Raw genomic sequence first — 17,969 nt, forward strand, 5'->3', positions numbered from 1 at the left:
TAACTGATCGTTTTGGTGTGGAATCTGCTACGAACTAAAAACGAATACGAATTTTTAAATCACAGTTGTTAGTATTGATGTTGTATGAAATCATCAGGTAATCAGCTCTTCGTTAAAGGGAAATGTAAAAAAAAAATAAAACTACATATTCATTTTCTCCAGCACCTGCCCAACATCAATATACAGTCGAAGTCTGAAGTTTACATAAACTTAGGTTGGAGTCATTAAAACTTGTTTTTCAACCACTCCACAAATGTCTTGTTAACAAACTATAGTTTTGTAAAGTCAGTTATGATATCTACTTTGTGCATGACACAAGTAATTTTTCCAACAATTGTTTGCAGACAGATTATTTCACTTATAATTCACTGTAACACAATTCCAGTGGGTCAGAAGTTTACATACACTAAGTTGACTGTGCCTTTAAACAGCTTGGAAAATTCCCAAAAATGTCATAGCTTTAGAAGCTTCTGATAGGCTAATTGACATCATTTGAGTCAGTTGGAGGTGTACCTGTGGATGTATTTCAAGGCCTACCTTCAAACTCAGTGCCTCTTTGCTTGACATCATGGGAAAATCAAAAGAAATTAGCCAAGACCTCTGAAAAAAATTTGTAGACCTCCACAAGTCTGGTTCATCCTTGGGAGCAATTTCCAAACGCCTGAAGGTACCACGTTCATCTGTACAAACAATAGTATGCAATTATGTGTTTGGAAGAAAAATGGGGAGGCATGCAAGCCGAAGAACACCATCCCAACCGTGAAGCACGGGGGTGGCAGCATCATGTTGTGGGGGTGCTTTGCTGCAGGAGGGACTGGTGCACTTTACAAAATAGATGGCATCATGAGGCATGAAAATTATGTGGATATATTGAAGCAACATCTCAAGACATCAGTCAGGATGTTAAAGCTTAGTCGCAAATGGGTCTTCCAAATGGACAATGACCCCAAGCATACTTCCAAAGTTGTGACAAAATGGCTTAAGGACAGCAAAGTCAAGGTATTGGAGTGGCCATCACAAAGCCCTGACCTCTATCCTATAGAAAATATGTGGGCAGAACTGAAAAAGCCTGTGCGAGCAAGGAGGCCTTCAAACCTGACTCAGTTTCACCAGCTCTGTCAGGAGGAATGGGGCAAAATTCACCCAACTTATTGTGGGAAGCTTGTGGAAGGCTACCCGAAACATTCAACCCAAGTTAAACAATTTAAAGGCAATGCTACCAAATACTAATTGAGTGTATGTGAACTTCTGACCCACTGGGAATGTGATGAAATAAATAAAAGCTGAAGTAAATCATTCTTTCTACTATTATTCTGACATTTCACATTCTTAAAATAAAGTGGTGATCCTAACTGACCTAAAACAGGAAGTTTTACTAGGATTAAAAGTCAGCAATTGTGAAAAACTGAGTTTAAATGTATTTGGTTAAGGTGTATGTAAACTTCCGACTTCAACTGTATGTGAAAATGGCGCGTTTCTATGTTTTGTAGTAAAAAATGTAGAGGAAGATAAGTGTTTCCAATGACATCATCAACCAATTAGTAGACGATTAGTGGGCAATGCCTACTCATAATTGGTTAAAATCACACGATGCACACTGATGATGTCATTGGAAACACTTATCTTCCTCTATATTTTTTTTACTACAAAACATAGAAATGTGCAATTTTAAGATGTGCTGGAGACGATGGAATATACATTTTAAATGTCCCTTTAATACATTGTGATCAGCAGCCTTCTGTAAAGGATATGAGCCTCAGATGAGGATAGATTGTGTGCCTTATCTTCTACATGCTGAGAAAACCGTCATTTGGTTGTTTTGAATTATCAATCATTTTCAGGCAGCTGAGGTAAAACACTCAAATTCACAGAGAGAAAAAAAACACATTTATTAGGATGATTTTTTATTACACCTTTTTTTGGAAAGGTGTAACTTAAAATCTGTACTGGTGAAAATATTGAAATGTGATTTATTTGGTGTGATTTGAATTTCCAATGCTCTTGTGCAAGTATACATTACAATCTATTGTTATGGACATTTCAATCATTTGAAGCTCCAAATTGTAGTTGTCTAAAATCACGATTTACTACTGTAACACCCTTGTAAGACTTTTGAAATGGACATAACTATTTTAAATGTTGAACAATCACATTGTGTATGAGACAGGGAGGTCTGCAGTGTATAAACAGATAGTCTTCCTCCAGTGGTTAAGGACTGAAAGACCGATACATGTCACATTACATGTAATACCTTTTTTAAACAGCTGTTTTGTCAGCAATTTAGTGTTTATGTCTGTGCAGGATCCATGTCCGACAGTTTTTGTCTTCTACAGTGGTCCAGCCTGTGTGCTTCACTTCTATGGGTTGAAATGGAGATGTGGTACACTGACAGTTAACGGACTGGGGATACGATATGTATAGACTGGCTGGCCAGCCTGACTGGCAGGGTAGAGGGAGGTTGTGTGAAACTGGAACTTTGTGTCTTGGCTGTGGACTGGAGTCAGTGAGGAATAGGATCCTGTATTTACGAAGGGACTAAAGGAGACAAGACTTCAATGTTCTTGTATTTATTGAGACAATAGTCTGTAAGCACTTTTTTTCTCAGAAAATGTCAAAATGGTATTGTTTTATAAAAAATGAAACAAAGGTTTATTTGATTGACTGTGTTTTGTGTACTAAATGCAATAAAATTGACTTTAAAATGTGAAATTTGTATTTTTTTAATATAATTTCAGTTGGACCACAACAATTTGATGCAAGAAGCACTTTAACCTCCTTATCCCAAACAATCAATAAAGGACGCACGTACACGCACACACAGCGGAGCCAATTTAAGAATAGATCTTGAAATATGAAATCCGTGGTAAAAGTTGTGTGTCTGCACATGCTACGCTATATGCATCATGCATTGTACATTTTTATAGGCCTCAGAGTTATTCTGGTGTGTTTGAATTTTCCTTACGCCTGGGTTTGCCTGGTCGTGTGTGTGCGCGTGCGAGTGTGCCCGGCGCGGGAAGCAATCACAGGCGGTTGGCTGTGCTAGTGAGCGCTTCATGGGTCAGTGTGTGCAGTAATAACTACTCTCCTCTCCTCCTTTTCTCCACCGCTCTGCTGCTGATTCCTCCCGCGAGCCCAGCGGAGCGCCATCACAGACAGGAAGTCACTGTCAGGCTGCATCATGAGATTGATCCCCTATTCTGGGTTCTGTTTCAAAGGGCAGCTCTCGCTGAGGCAGACATAACGTCTCACTCAGAATATATGCTTGTCTGTCTGTACAAAAACACGCAAAAATTCAAAACCCTCAAAATCGAACATGCATAAAACTATAGGAATATGCCCCCCCAAAATACAGCATTATAGTAGAAAATACAGTTACCGGAGCCAAAGCCTTATACGGAGATTTCATTCCATATTTCTATACTTGAATGCATGTTCGATTTTTGGGGTTTAGAATTTGTGTGTTTTTGTACAGACAGACAAGATATATCTCAATATAAGACTACAACTGGAACAAAGCCTATAGCAACTGTATATTATGCTGGTGGATATATTGTACGTATAACAGGAAGTCATCTCATGTTGATTTGCATCCATTAGGCTGCTACCTGCAGAGTCTTTCAGGACACTTGAGAGAACAATCTGACACTGATTACACTGGCAGCACAAACATTTTAGCACCATGCAGAGAATTAAAAGGACAAACATTACACGTAAACAAATGGCTTTACAAGTTAAAAATCCAAAATGTTTTTTCCCCTCATTCTGCATGAAAATGTTTGAAGCATTCGCATCTTTTTCGATCTAGACTTTATCATATTTCATTTCAGTATAGGCTGGCTACATTACATGCGCTTCGCTGTGTTTTTGTGCATCTGAAATAAACCTATCGATGTTTTTTATGCATCTGTTAAAATCATATATATTTATAATAATAACGAAAATGTGAAATATTCCATATTTCACAAAATATGATTCACATGTAGCCTATACACACCCACAGTTAAACATTCCATAAATGAGCTGCCTTTAAAATCAGCAGCTGCTCAGGCCCCTCAACTCAATGTCCAGTTGTGAAATTCAGCCTAGTTGTCAGGTGAACGTCCAACGATCTCATCCCAGCTCTTCCGACAAGTGGACACAATCCACTCCCGTTCATAGTCATCTGCAGGAAAATAAATACATTTTCAGAATAATCAAGTAAGACCATGAAGGTCAGAATAAAGCAACAACTTTTTAAAAACACGTTTTAAAACATACAATTATTCTAACTGAAAGGGTATAAAGAAATGACTTATTCTAATAGTTCATTAAATAAAATTGTAATGTGATCGAGGAAGACGAAAAAAAGACACTGGACTGGATGCATATAATTATATCAGAGCTTTTGAAATGGACACATTCAACTCAATAACCATTTACATCTCAGTGAAAAATCAGGGTAACAATTAGGAGAAAATAACTTCTTAGTGGTACTTCAACCACCAATAAATCACCCCAAAAAATGAACGACAATTTTAACAAGGATGACTCGACTACCAAAACTGCGGATAATAGTGTTTTTCATAGTTAAAACTGAAATGACTTAATAATTGCAGAGCAAGAGGTAGCTTCTCTGCTGGGACTGAATCAGAGCGTCGCAGCTGCACACACTTGAGAGCTCATCTGGGGGAACAGTGTGCGCTGGGCCCATTGTTGGGCCCAGGTCTGAAGCTCTAGCCTGATTGTTTGTAATTGCCTGCGATAGCCGTAGCCACTCCAAGTCGCCTCTCTCGCCACTCTACCTGGCGCGCGCGTTCAGAAATACAAATCACGGTCTGCTCCATGCACCACGGTAACAGCATGCGAGGAACAGCCTATCCATCCTTTATGTCGCGTTGTGTTGCCTCCCCCTTCTCAACAAACGGAGGTCAGCGTCAAGAAGGTCATTTCATCACTATTTTAAACCAATTAATACCACTGCACCGGTTTCTGCCTGTTGCGAGGTCTTATAGAACTACAATTAGACCTTCCGTTTCTCCGAGCACGTATGGTAATGAGACAGAATTCACACATGTTCATATTCTGTAATTTCCCCTGGATTGTGATCGTTCACAGAGTGTTTAAAAGTCACTCCTACTTTAATGCAATTCTATTTGAGGGCACAGGTGGTCACCATGGTTCGGAAGCAATCTGAAATAAAATGTAAATTGTGAACACTTAACATACACTTCATGTGTTTTTAAATTGTTACTGTGGACGTCTTATTTAAACACTGCAATAAAGCCTTCTATCATGAGCGTTTAGGGGCGTTTAGGGACATTCATTTGGAATGTATTAATTCTTAATTCTTGGAGAAAAATTATTTAGCCTACACACTTTAGTTTTTTTAGAAGAAAATAAAATCCTAAATGTGTTCTGAAAAATATTATCAACCAGATCCAAATAATTGTAGGATGCATGGTTGTATTGTTAGATTGATTTATCTACACATGGCTGTCATGAATAAAATATGATAAAAGTAAAAACAAAAAAAACTGATTGGGAACACTGTACACCAGCTGTAGGCTCTATTGCCTGTTACAAAGAACTTGTTGAATAGACACCGGCTGGAATGCGCTTTTAACCAATCAGCATTCACGATTAGACCCACCCGTTGTATAATGCATAACAATTAGCACATCCTAAACATGACATTGTTGCTACAAATATTGTCTTGTTGGTGAATCACTTTTCTCTTACTGACTCTGCCTTTCCCTCTAGCCCCCCTGGACGGTTTGCTGCTGGCCATTAACTGGATATCAACTAATTCCCTAAACTCTCCCACAAAAAGGCTCCGACTCACCCAGGAGCAGTGGTGTACATGGTGCTGGGGAAACGATAATGGTTCCTTGTTAAAACATGTTTATCTTAAATCCTTAAAATACACTCCAAGGGAAAAGTGTTTCCTGCCAACTAATGCAGAAGCAACACTTTAAAGTGTTAAATTAACTTAATGGCTGTCAGATCACCTTGACCAATAGACTTAACATGACTTAATGCTGCCAGTGGGTTACATGGGCTAATGCTGGAGTATGGTTGACATTGGAGTTGTCATGATTCTGGGGGAGTCTATTTGTTGAAATGTAAATAATTATTGATTAATGTACTGCATTGTTGAGCGACCTGGCACATAAGCATTTCACTGTACCTTTTATACCTGCTGTAAACTGTGTATGTGATGAATACATTTTGATTTGAATTTGATTTACGATTGTAGAAGAGAAGGTTTCAGGAAAGAACAATGCGATATTATAGTAAACATGAACACGATGACCTGAACCCAGTGATATTATAGTAAATATGAAGACTCTGACCTGAATCCAGTGATTTTACAGTAAATATGAAGACACTGACCTGAACCCAGTGATATTACAGTAAATATGAAGACACTGACCTGAACCCAGTGATATTACAGTAAACATGAACACGCTGATTGTATGTGTTTGAAAAGGCTTCAGCTTGTCTGCGTCCCAAATGGCACAAGCCCCCCATTAGGCTCCAGTCAAAAGTAGTGCACTATATAGTGAATAGGGGTGCCATTTTGGGAACACACCTCGACTCACAACCAAGTGGCAGTAGCTCAAACCAGCGCTGTTTTCCTTGGCAGGGGGAGGCTCTGAATGTCAACCCTTACGACTTTCAAAAGAAGTTATTCCAGAAACAGGAAACTGCAACAAACAATGTGGCAATAGGGTTCCTGACCACTTGTAGGGCTCCTGCTCGATGCCAGGGCGAACAACAGATAAATACCAGAGGTGGAAAAAGTACTTAATTGTCATACTTGAGTAAAAGTAAAGATAGCTAAATAGAAAACTACTCAAGTAAAAGGGTAGTCAACCAGTAAAATACTACTTGAGTAAAAGTCTAAAAGTATTTGGTTTTAAATATACTTAAGTATCAAAAGTAAAATGTAAAATTGCTAAAACATACTTAAGTATTGAAAGTAAAAGTATAAATCATTTCAAATGCTCTATATTAAACAAACCAGACGGTACCATTTTATTTATGGATAGCCAGGGACATACTCCAACACACAATTTACAAACAAAGCATTTGTGTTAAGTGAGATCAGAGGCAATTGAGATGACCAGGGATGTTCTCTTTTTAAGTGAGTGAATTGGACCATTTTCCTGCTAGCCATGCAAAATGTAATGAGTACTTTTGGGTGTCAGGGAAAATGTATGGATTATAAAGTACATTATTTTCTTTAGGGATGTAGAAAAAGTTGTCAAAAATATAAATTGTAAAGTAAAGTAAATCAGTTGATCAGGCAGCATGTGGCGTTGGTTGGCAGGAAGGTGGTGGAAGTAAGACACACCTTACTTCCACCCGCGCCACTACTCCCCTCCCCCGACTGGACCGACCTCAGAGGGGTTGGGTCTAGTCCAGATGACCCGTTTCACCTCACCTCAGCTGGGCTGCTGCTGTGAAGACTCAGAGATTCTTCCTCAGGGCTTCTTCCTTCCATCTGCTTTTGTGCTTCTTTTCATGTCTTGGCCCAAAGCCTGGGCATTTCCCTGACCCTTCCTGCCTGGCCCAGCATCGCTCTGGTCTGAGGGCCCTGCTCCGCTCCCCCATCCCCCCGCACACATCCCTTCTTCTGTCCTCTTCCACAGCGGTGACTGCACTCTTTTCTCTCCTCAAAACACATGGTCCCCACAGGGAGAGCAGTTCCTCTCAATGTCCAGTTAGTGCCAGGACCCTCTGCTCTTCTCCTTCCTGGATGGAAGCCATTGGCATTAAATTCTGTCTTCACACCCATTTTGACAGACATACCTTCAACCTCTCAGAGATGTACATAGATCCAGAGGACACAGTGTGACGAGGCCCAATGATCCTTCTTGTGCGTGCGGTTCCACACACACACACACACACACACACACACACACACACACACACACACACACACACACACACACACACACACACACACACACACACTCTATTGAAAGCTTATATGCATATTTCATTTAAAATTCTTCACGATATTAGTTCCTAGGTAAGGGCTAACAGAAATAGAGCATCAAGGGTATGATAATGGATCTGAGGGGTATATTAAAGCAATAAATATACAGCCAATATACCACGGTTAAGTGCCGTTCTTAGGCACGACGCAATGTGGAAAAGGAATGTCTTTCCACAAACCCCTGAGGTGCCTTATTGCTATTATAAACTGGTTACCAACATAATTAGAACAGTAAAAATGCCATACCCATGGTATGCTTTCAGACAATCAGCATTCAGAGCTCGAACCACCCAGTTTATAAGGGGGGTTTTGAATGGCTGACATTTCATCCCTGATAGTAGCTGTAATACACAAGGCCGTCTGCGGTATATTGCTAAATCAATCAAAGGTTTCCTGTAGAAAAATGCCCTACCAATACGCAGTACAAACAGCAGACACCAAATTAATCTGAATCCAATGATTGGAACAACTCTATTTTACAGCTCCTCCTCTTTTCTCCTCCAACACTACCTTCCTCCCCTTCGTTTCATTGGTCAATACCAGAACTGTTATGAAGGAAAAAATCTGAACATATTTATTATTGCACATGTTCAGGACATCTGTTCAGGATATGCATCTCTTTGTCTGTTTTGGTCTGTCTGTTGTCTAAATACATAAATGAGATTTGCATGCTCCGGATCAAGCAGTGATTAATATGAGGACACTCATCTGTATCATGTTGCGTATAGTTACTCTAGACAGGGTTTACCAAACTATAGTCTGGCTAGTACATCCTACACCACTGCCTGCCTGTCATGGTCTGGCTGGAACCACTAGTACATCCTACACCACTGCCTGCCTGTCATGGTCTGGCTGGAACCACTAGTAAATCCTACACCACTGCCTGCCTGTCATGGTCTGGCTGGAACCACTAGTAAATCCTACACCACTGCCTGCCTGTCATGGTCTGGCTGGAACCACTAGTAAATCCTACACCACTGCCTGCCTGTCATGGTCTGGCTGGAACCACTAGTAAATCCTACACCACTGCCTGCCTGTCATGGTCTTGCTGGAACCACTAGTAAATCCTACACCACTGCCTGCCTGTCATGGTCTGGCTGGAACCACTAGTAAATCCTACACCACTGCCTGCCTGTCATGGTCTGGCTGGAACCACTAGTAAAATCCTACACCACTGCCTGCCTGTCATGGTCTGGCTGGAACCACTAGTAAATCATACACCACTGCCTGCCTGTCATGGTCTGGCTGGAACCACTAGTAAATCCTAAACCACTGCCTGCCTGTCATGGTCTGGCTGGAACCACTAGTAAATCTGGGACCACTAGTAAGTCCTAAACCATTGCCTGCCTGTCAGTCAGTGATCATCCACATACACACACCTGTGTTTGTGGCACTCTGATCAAAGGCAATCATAAATATATACTTTCATATCATATTTAGTATTTTATGTATGTGTATATAGTCTAAGCCTATACACTCACAGTTTCCAAATAATACCGGCTTAGCTGCAACCTATGGCAAGAGATTGAATATAGTGTGGTTATTATTTCACAAGACAGACTATGACATCACAGCTGGGCTGTCTCCCATAGATACACCCCCGTCCATCCCATTCACAGAGAGACGATTAGATCCATAACCGTTCGTAATCCATGACATTGTCTGGTGATGCAAAAACTATGAAAAACTGGCACGGCTATTGGAATTCCTATCTCAAAACCTGACAGACCTCGTTGCCTTCAAATCAAAGATCCCACATCGAGCACTCAATGGGTGGAAAAAAGTGTTTAAAATTTTCCCTTTGAAAACAAAACTAAAATGACTGCAGTGGAGAGGCATGCTTGGCTGAGAGGACTACAGATGATGAGTTATAGGGTAATAAGGCTGCCTCAGCAAAGTATCTGCCTGCAATAATCTTACATTAGAGAATATGGGTAATCTGTTTATAGTATTTTATCAGTTTTTAATATAAAATGTTTCCCAGGTGGCCAGAGGGATAATAATTGCCCTGAACATTATAATAAAGCAGGGGTGCAACTTTCACTGGGGACGAGGCACACAATTGGCTCGTTTTGTACTACATTCCAAAATGGCAATTTTTGTCCCCCCCCCAGTTTCATCATTGGAATGTGATACAAAACAAGGAAACTGTGTGCTTTAGGACCATGTGGACGCCTCTGAGCGGTCGGGTAGCCTGTTTGGGGTGTTTATCCAATTGGATTAAAAATATATAAATAAATAAAAGTTATGTCCCCCCCACTTCTAAAACCAAAGTTGCACCCCTGTGATAAAGGAATGAGGCCCAAAAATATGATAAGTTAAGATAAAAGACAATGTCAAACTCAGTACTGGAAAATTGGAAGTTACTGCGCACTCTAATGAGCCGGAGGTCAGAAATATATGTGATTCAATACGCCTGGATCTATTTTCACACTCGGTGTCAAAACCTTGAAGTGAGCTCCAACAGTCTCTGCTCACCTGCGTTCCTCAGGAAGTGATGCTCATAGTCAGTGATAACCCTGGTGTTGGGGTCGTAGAAGCCGTCCCCACAGTCATAGCAGCCATCTGGGATGACACGCGGTGGGTCCAGGTCTGTCAGCTGAGACTCCCCTGCCAGGACAGATAGACAGAGTCAGTGACTGGTCAAGTCTTGAGTCAAACAACAAAAAGCAAGATGACTAAATTTGACCAAAAAAAATACAGATTGTGGTGAAAACCATTGAGCTAATATGTTCTATTCCATTGCTATGGTATTGAGGATTGAATAGATTATTATCCTAATACCTTAGGATTTAGTCTGCTTGTAAAAAAAGGTAGATTTTCATAAAAAAAGAAGTGCATGTTTTACCTGCAGGTTTGAGTCCATTGCACCTCTCAGTGTAGAACTGTCTGTCATAACCATCACAGAACTCCCAGTCCTTCTCCTGGTACTCCAGCCCATCAGAGAAGGTATACTTTCCCTGTGGATGAAACACTTTGTAGTTTCAGTGATGAAACATTGTAGTATTCTGCAACAAACTGTCTTTATTTAGTCATAAACTTGAAACCTGTATCTAATGGCAAATAAGGGATATTAGGGGGGGAAAGAAACTTTTCACCACTTCAATTCTTTTTGGATTGGGAATTACATTTCACCACAACATAGACCTAAGTATGCCAATATGGTTGAATAGTCTTTAATCGTGCATCCTTTGTTGAGAGATCTATATTCCATATCCTGTGGAGTTTTTACCATGAAACAAAGAGGTCTGAGTTGGATGGGAGTGAGGTGTGTTTGGTCATGGGCTTGCTAAACCTAGATCATGTCTAATGGACCGCAGTAATCATGATAATAATCGAACTGGTTACTATTATGGCTGAGATACGCATGAATGAACGGTTGACCAAAAAGGAATGTCTTTCCTGTGTGGAACATGCAGAGAGCACATGTTGGAGGAGAAGTATGGAAACGTAATAACTGCGACAATGAATGTGAATGATTGCTAAAGGGGACCAGATGTAATGCCCACTATAACCAATGCGAAACACACACACACACACACACACACAGACAGAAAGTATGTTGCACACCTGTTTGGATATCCCCTTCTCCCAAGTTCCTTCATATTTGCTTCCATTTGGAAAATAGAGAACACCTTTTCCATGGAACATGCCATCCTTCATATCCCCAACATATCTTGTCTCTGTGGGGAATTTATACTCTCCTTCTCCCTCCATCCTGAGGAACAGAGCAAAGGACATAGCTAATTCACCAGTGGTGAGATGATAAGAACATTGGACTTTAACTTGTGCCAGAACTGGTGCAAGCTAGCTAGCTACCCACTACTGCTAAAGTAAGCTAGCTAACGTTATGTCACTACACTTTGACACATAGAAGTTTTGCAAACTGGCATATGGCAAAGAATAGTTATTACTTTACCTGCCATTCTTGAAGGCTCCAGTGTAACTGCTACCTGTGAACTCCATATTTGCTATTTTATGAAGTTACAATGAAAAACAGAGGTTAGCTTAGCTAACAGCTGTCTGGTTTCTGCAGCAAGCAGGTTGTTTGACAACGTAGCCATGGAAACGGGAAGCTAGTGCCGTGTCTCTTTTTTTCTTTCAAATTTCACCGCATGAAGTGTATTATGATAAAAGAAGCCCAACATGTTGTCTCTTGTCTTAGAAAATAATAAGTCTTGTAAACACAATACTTGAATCCAATGTTCCCTCTAAACTGCCGGCGGCTGCGCAGCTCCCCATGGACTGCACCGCAGAAGAAAAACCAGCCAGCACAGAGAAGCACGAGATTGAATTTTACTCCACTTTCTTGAGTTTTCCCCGTTAGTTAACACTATCAAGTCAACGTTTCCCTTTAATGTGGGAATAGTGATCGAATCAACGCAATATTAGCTACTTTCATCACAACATACCGAAAGAAACCGAACTATGCAAGACTTAGTATGTAAAACGAACTATATGCAAATAGATCATTTCCATATATGGATTTGTGTCGTTCACTTGGAACTGGACTGTTTTACAGCATGAGTGTCAGGATTATAATGGCTTGTTTTGAAATCAAAGCAAGAGTTGCATGTAGCCAGGTGTGTACATTTGTTCATATTCTCTGCTAGTTAGTAAGTTATTAGCCCAGTTAAAACTAATTTGTAGTCAGCAATGAGGCAGTGATTGCTTCCTACAAGAGCACAAACCTTGTACATTTCTAGCCATATTTGAAAAGTGAGTCCATTAATTAAGGAGCTTTTTTTTTGTCTTAAAAGGGCAATGTTGTATTTTGAGAAAGGCTTGAATAAGCTAAAGTAGCCAATAGGTAGAGGGTAGCATAATTTGTCTGGTTCTCTGTAATAATGGTATGGGAATAATAATGAATTTTATAAAGTGATTTCTTGCGTCAAACAACAACATTTTCAGTCACCTTGTCTGAAGGACAAGTGCATTAACAGGTTAATGTCAAGCTCGGCGTGTTTTTTCAAAAGTCTCATGGAATGTAAGCCTACATTGAACACCACACATTGGCTGCTACTGTAGGCTGAATGATAGAACCGCTATTTTTATATTAAAATGTAATGAGAAGCATTTTCTCCATTGTTTTTTATGGTAGGCCACTCTGGTAGGGCTACCTACATTATGATCAAATAGCCACAGTAGCCTAATTGGCCACAGTTAAAACAATACATTAAAGTGGGTACAACCTCAGTGTTCACAGTAAATGTGCCGGAAGTTGCATAGAAATTTCACAAGGTTCAAGTTTGCGCTCAGCAGACCTGAAATGTGCTCAGTGCTTGAGACAATACAAATATTGGCGTACAACAACGTGGGGAGCTCTAGGGGTCTGCCTCCCATCAAGTTGTTGTAAATTAATCATTTTGAAAGTAACCCTCCCAAGTCCTTCATAAAACTTTTAGAATTTCCACCTGTAGCAAGCCAAGTGTTTCTGTTGTCCAATTGACATGGGTAGGTAGGTCAGACCATTTCGTTTTTGGTTAGGGTTAGGCTTAGCTAAAATGCTGTACTCCATCTAGCTTCAACTAAAAGCCATCAGTTCCCAGAAACCATCATTGTCACCACACCGGGCCTCCAGCCATACCAATTCAGGCTCAGGCCCTACCTTTTGGGGGGTCAACATTCTAACAGCCTAATAATAAATACATTTAATATATGCCATCTCAAAAAGTATTTGGTTGTGTTTATGAAGGTCTTAACATTAATACGAAAGAAAATGTATTTCAAAGAACACAATAAGATTGTATATATACAGTTTATATATAGTATATATACAGTGTACTATCTATAGTTATATACAGTATTTAGCTGGTATTTATACACTTTCAAATTATACTTACTTTGTGATTGAGATGCTGACGCATTAAATCTGTTAGTTTTTTTTTAGGTTGGGAGGGGCACGATCTCTGATCTTGCAAGGGGTCCACAGAAACTGCAGTACACCACTGAATACAAATTGCTATATTTCATGCAAAATCGAGCAATAAAGAGCTGAAATGGCTCATGTTTTCTTTGTTTCTTTAAAACAGTGAGGATTTCTACACTCTTGTATAAAATGAAGTCATCTAATAAAACAAATGATGAGAGGTTTCTGTTTGAAGCCACTGCACATACATTTCTGAACCTGTCCATTGTAAAATAAACACACCTTAATGCAGGGGTGTCAAACTCATTCCACGGAGGGCCTAGTGTCTGTTGGTTTTTCCTTTCAGTTAAGACCTGGACAACCAGGTGAGGGGAGTTCCTTACTAATTAGTGACATTAATTCATCAATCAAGTACAAGGGAGGAGAGAAATCCTGAAAACACTCGGCCCTCTGTGAAATGAGTTTGACAAATGTGCCTTAATGCATACTTTTAAATGATATTTTGTGAACTTAACAAAACACAAAATCTTATATATATATATATAAAGATTTTCCTTAAAGTATAATTACTAATGTTACTGCCCCCACTACAACAAATACTGTACATACTTAATTAAATACATGTAATTGAAACAATTTATTTGAAAGTGTAGGATTTCATTCATTCCTATGGAGGACTGCTCCTAGTGGTCAGAAAGGAAAAACGCTTTTCCACCATTCATTTTTCCCAAAGGGGATTTTAGGAACTCGTAAAATAAGGGCTGTGTTTCGTGTAGATTTACACTGACGTGACGTTTCGATAACAGTGTAAATCTCTCTCAGACAAGGTGACTTTCATCAATATATTTGCCTGTATTTACCCCCCAAAAATGAAACGCTAGTTAGCTGCTAATGTGGCTATCATACATAACTACAAATGCCATGATGCTCTGGGTGAGACTGCAAATCGAGGCAAAGGTAAGAATCTCTGGATTAACTATCTAATGTTAACTAAATTTAGTAATTCAAAAATTGGCTAAATTGACAATTCTGTGAACTGTCTTGGGAAAGTTTTAAATTGACACAATACCTGTTAGCAAATGAGTCAGCTAAAGATGAGGTGCAGGAGTTTGCAGTGATTTGTAGTCTTGCATGATGTCTACTTTTATGCTAACTAGCATTTTCAAATCTGAGCGTAAATAGAACAAAATATATTGATAAAAATCACCTTGTCATAGAGATTTACAAGGTTATCAAAACATCACGCCAGGGTAAGCTTACACAAAACACAGCTCTTATTTTAAGTGTTTCTAAAATCCCTGATGGTGAAAAAATGATTGGAACCGTTAGGTTTTATACCCACAAAACCTAGCGGTTCCAATCGTTTTTTCACCATTCATTTTTTTGTTCTTGGTATTATGACACGTACACTGTGGGGCTCTATATGGCAGCTTCAAAGCCTCTCATTAGCCAACACACAGCATCAGCAAAGCAGGGTTTATATAAACTCAGCAACAAAAGAAACATCCCTATATGGAACATTTCTGGGATCTATATATATATTTTTTTTATGTTTCACACATTTCTGGAATTTATACAATTGTAGAAGCTATAAAAAAAAAATCCCACAGCATTTGCATTTATGAATATACAATTTGGCCAAGTGAATAAATGACATTTTATTTTTATGGAATTACTGCATTCAGGTTAGCACCAGCCTGGGCTGGGTTGCATTGCCTGCTGGGTAGGCTCTCTGTACAAGGTTACGAGCAGCTAAAAACTCTCTTCCTTCAAGTCGAAACGGTCTGCTAGTTTTTAATTAAACTGCCTTTGTCATCAACATGCTAGGCTAGCTAATGCTAAAGCAGCCCATTGGATTCAATGAAAATGTGATACATAGCGTTGGGGAGTAGCTGCCGGAAGTGTTGTGGAATCCAATAGGCTGCTTTAGCATTCACTAGCATAGCATGCTGACGAAAAAGGCAGTTTAATTAAAAACTACCAGCATTTCAATCTTCTCGATTTCGTTGCTTGTTGTAAATGAGAACTTGTTCTCAACTAGCTTACCTGGTTAAATAAAGGTGAAATAAATAAATAATGGAATAATTAGGAGTACAGAAAACCCTTCCATCCCTGAATTGAGGTATGTTATCAAGCCATATCTCTTGTCTGTCATCACAGTGAAAACATATTGGCATAGGACCGTTTCAACTTGAAGGAAAACTAAGCTTAAAGTTGAGTTTCGGCTAATGAGCAGCCAGATAAGCCAAGTGGCTCTCTCTGAGATTGTCATGTAGTCAAATCCCTGGTAGGCATGTGTAACAGTGCAGGTTCCGTCCCTCTCTTCGCCCCAACCCGGGCTCGAACCAGGGACCATTGCACACATCAACAACTGACACCCCACGAAGCATCGTTACCCATCGCGCCACAAACGCCGCGGGGAAACCCTACTTCAAGTCTCAGAGCGAGTGACGTCACTGATTGAAACGCTATTAGCGCGCACCACCGCTAACTAACTAGCCATTTCACATCGGTTACACATGCAAGGACCTCACCCCGCCAGCTTGAATAAGCAGTGGAATCCCCAGATAAAACAGGTTAGGGTAAACCGTGTTGGGGTTGTCCCTTGCTGTTGTGTACAGCGACAAAGCACCATCCTGCCCAGTGCCCTGCATTATTCCCGTCCAGAGATTTTCCAACCTCACCATTACCAGTCCGGGCCCGAATCAAGTCTATGGCATTCTGCCATGGGAAGTCCTGATATTCCCTCATGGCCCTATTGAGAGAAGTAATCCCTGTCAGCATCCTAAACTCTGTTTGCTCAAACATAATCCTCAACCTGATTGAGACTTCAATTGAGGACATCAACCACCCTGAACTGCCTGTTCACACCGCTACCATCCAGAAGGCGAGGTCAGTACAGGTGCATCAAAGTTGGGACTGAAAGATCGAAAAAGGCCATCAGACTGCCAAACAGCAATCACACACTCAGAGACGCTGCTGCCTACATTGAGACCCAATCACTGGCCACTTTAATAAATAGATCACTAGTCACTTTATACAATGCCACTGTAAATAATGGCACTTTAATTATGTTTACATACATTACTCATATCACATGTATATACTATATTTTATACCATCTATTGCACCTTGCCTATGCCGTTCGGCCATCGCTCATCCATATACTTACATGTACATATTCTCATTCACCCTTTAGATTTGTGTGTATTAGGTAGTTGTTGGGGAATTGTTAGAGTACTTGTTAGATATTACTGCACTGTCGGAACTAGAAGCACAAGCATTTCGCTACACTCGCATTAACATATGATAATCATGTGTATGTGACAAATAAAATGTGATTTGATTTAACTTGACAGACAGTGGCATCTAAATAGTACAGTTGGTGGAAATCCTGTCCAAACTCGTGCCAGGAAGTACCACACCTTGAGCACATTGTATCTGGTAAAGTATATCTCCTTGCTTGATGCAGGGCCCTCCTGTCCTGAGTTTAGAAGCAGTGATAGATCCTCCAGACGTCAGGATTGTGATAGCCAACACCATCAGGTTGAGGATTGCTTAATGGGGCCGTGTAGCTGCAGGTTGTTGAACCATTATTAGGGCAAGAGTTTCCACTTGAGAAAGCCCTACGGGGGACCGCAGCGGTTGGTGCTCCGCTTGTCATATCCACATCTAAAAGGCCATGGGTGTAATTCTCCAACAGAGCATTCATCTGGGGCGGGGTTAGCGTGTTGGCCCCAGAGGAATTAACATTTTGGTTGATTCACGTATAATGGTCAGCTTATCACTAATAAGGTTTAATGACGCTATTCCCATCCTAGTATCAGGATCACGTATGATACCTTGTTGAATCCTCCGTCCTCGGATTAACAGGTGTCCTCCTGGTCCACGCTGGCGATTGAAACGACTGCCTGCTCCTCCAATTAACCTGTTCAAGGCGACAAAACTAAATGGATAAACGCCACCGGGGTGTTCTATCTCCAATGAAGAAGGAAACCAAACAAACAAGTTAATAACTCAGCGTTTAAATCAGTGTAAATCACAGTATCTTTGGTGTTATTCTTTCGGTTCCTACACGTCATTGAAATGCGTTTCAAACCTGTGGACATGCGCAAT

At 40.3% G+C, this 17,969-nt stretch overlaps 1 protein-coding gene across 2 annotated transcripts; it reads right to left on the reverse strand.

Moving 5' to 3' along the window:
* Positions 1-2,702: 2,702 nt before the first annotated feature.
* On the reverse strand, positions 2,703-14,182 carry LOC115149402 (MORN repeat-containing protein 5-like). Of its 2 annotated transcripts, none has more exons than XM_029692230.1 (5): positions 13,828-14,182; positions 11,555-11,702; positions 10,833-10,944; positions 10,463-10,594; positions 2,703-4,162 (listed from the first exon to the last, which is right to left on the reverse strand). In XM_029692230.1, the coding sequence occupies exons 2-5, from the start codon at positions 11,699-11,701 to the stop codon at positions 4,083-4,085; spliced, it is 471 nt and encodes a 156-aa protein (XP_029548090.1). In that variant the 5' UTR covers position 11,702; positions 13,828-14,182; the 3' UTR covers positions 2,703-4,082. The 2 variants fall into 2 exon arrangements, with proteins under 2 accessions (XP_029548090.1, XP_029548089.1); XM_029692229.1 differs by lacking the exon at positions 13,828-14,182 and adding an exon at positions 11,904-12,578.
* Between the last annotated feature and the right edge of the window lie 3,787 nt (positions 14,183-17,969).

This window comes from Salmo trutta, chromosome 15 (genome assembly GCF_901001165.1).
Source record: "Salmo trutta chromosome 15, fSalTru1.1, whole genome shotgun sequence".
Taxonomy (NCBI): domain Eukaryota; kingdom Metazoa; phylum Chordata; class Actinopteri; order Salmoniformes; family Salmonidae; genus Salmo; species Salmo trutta.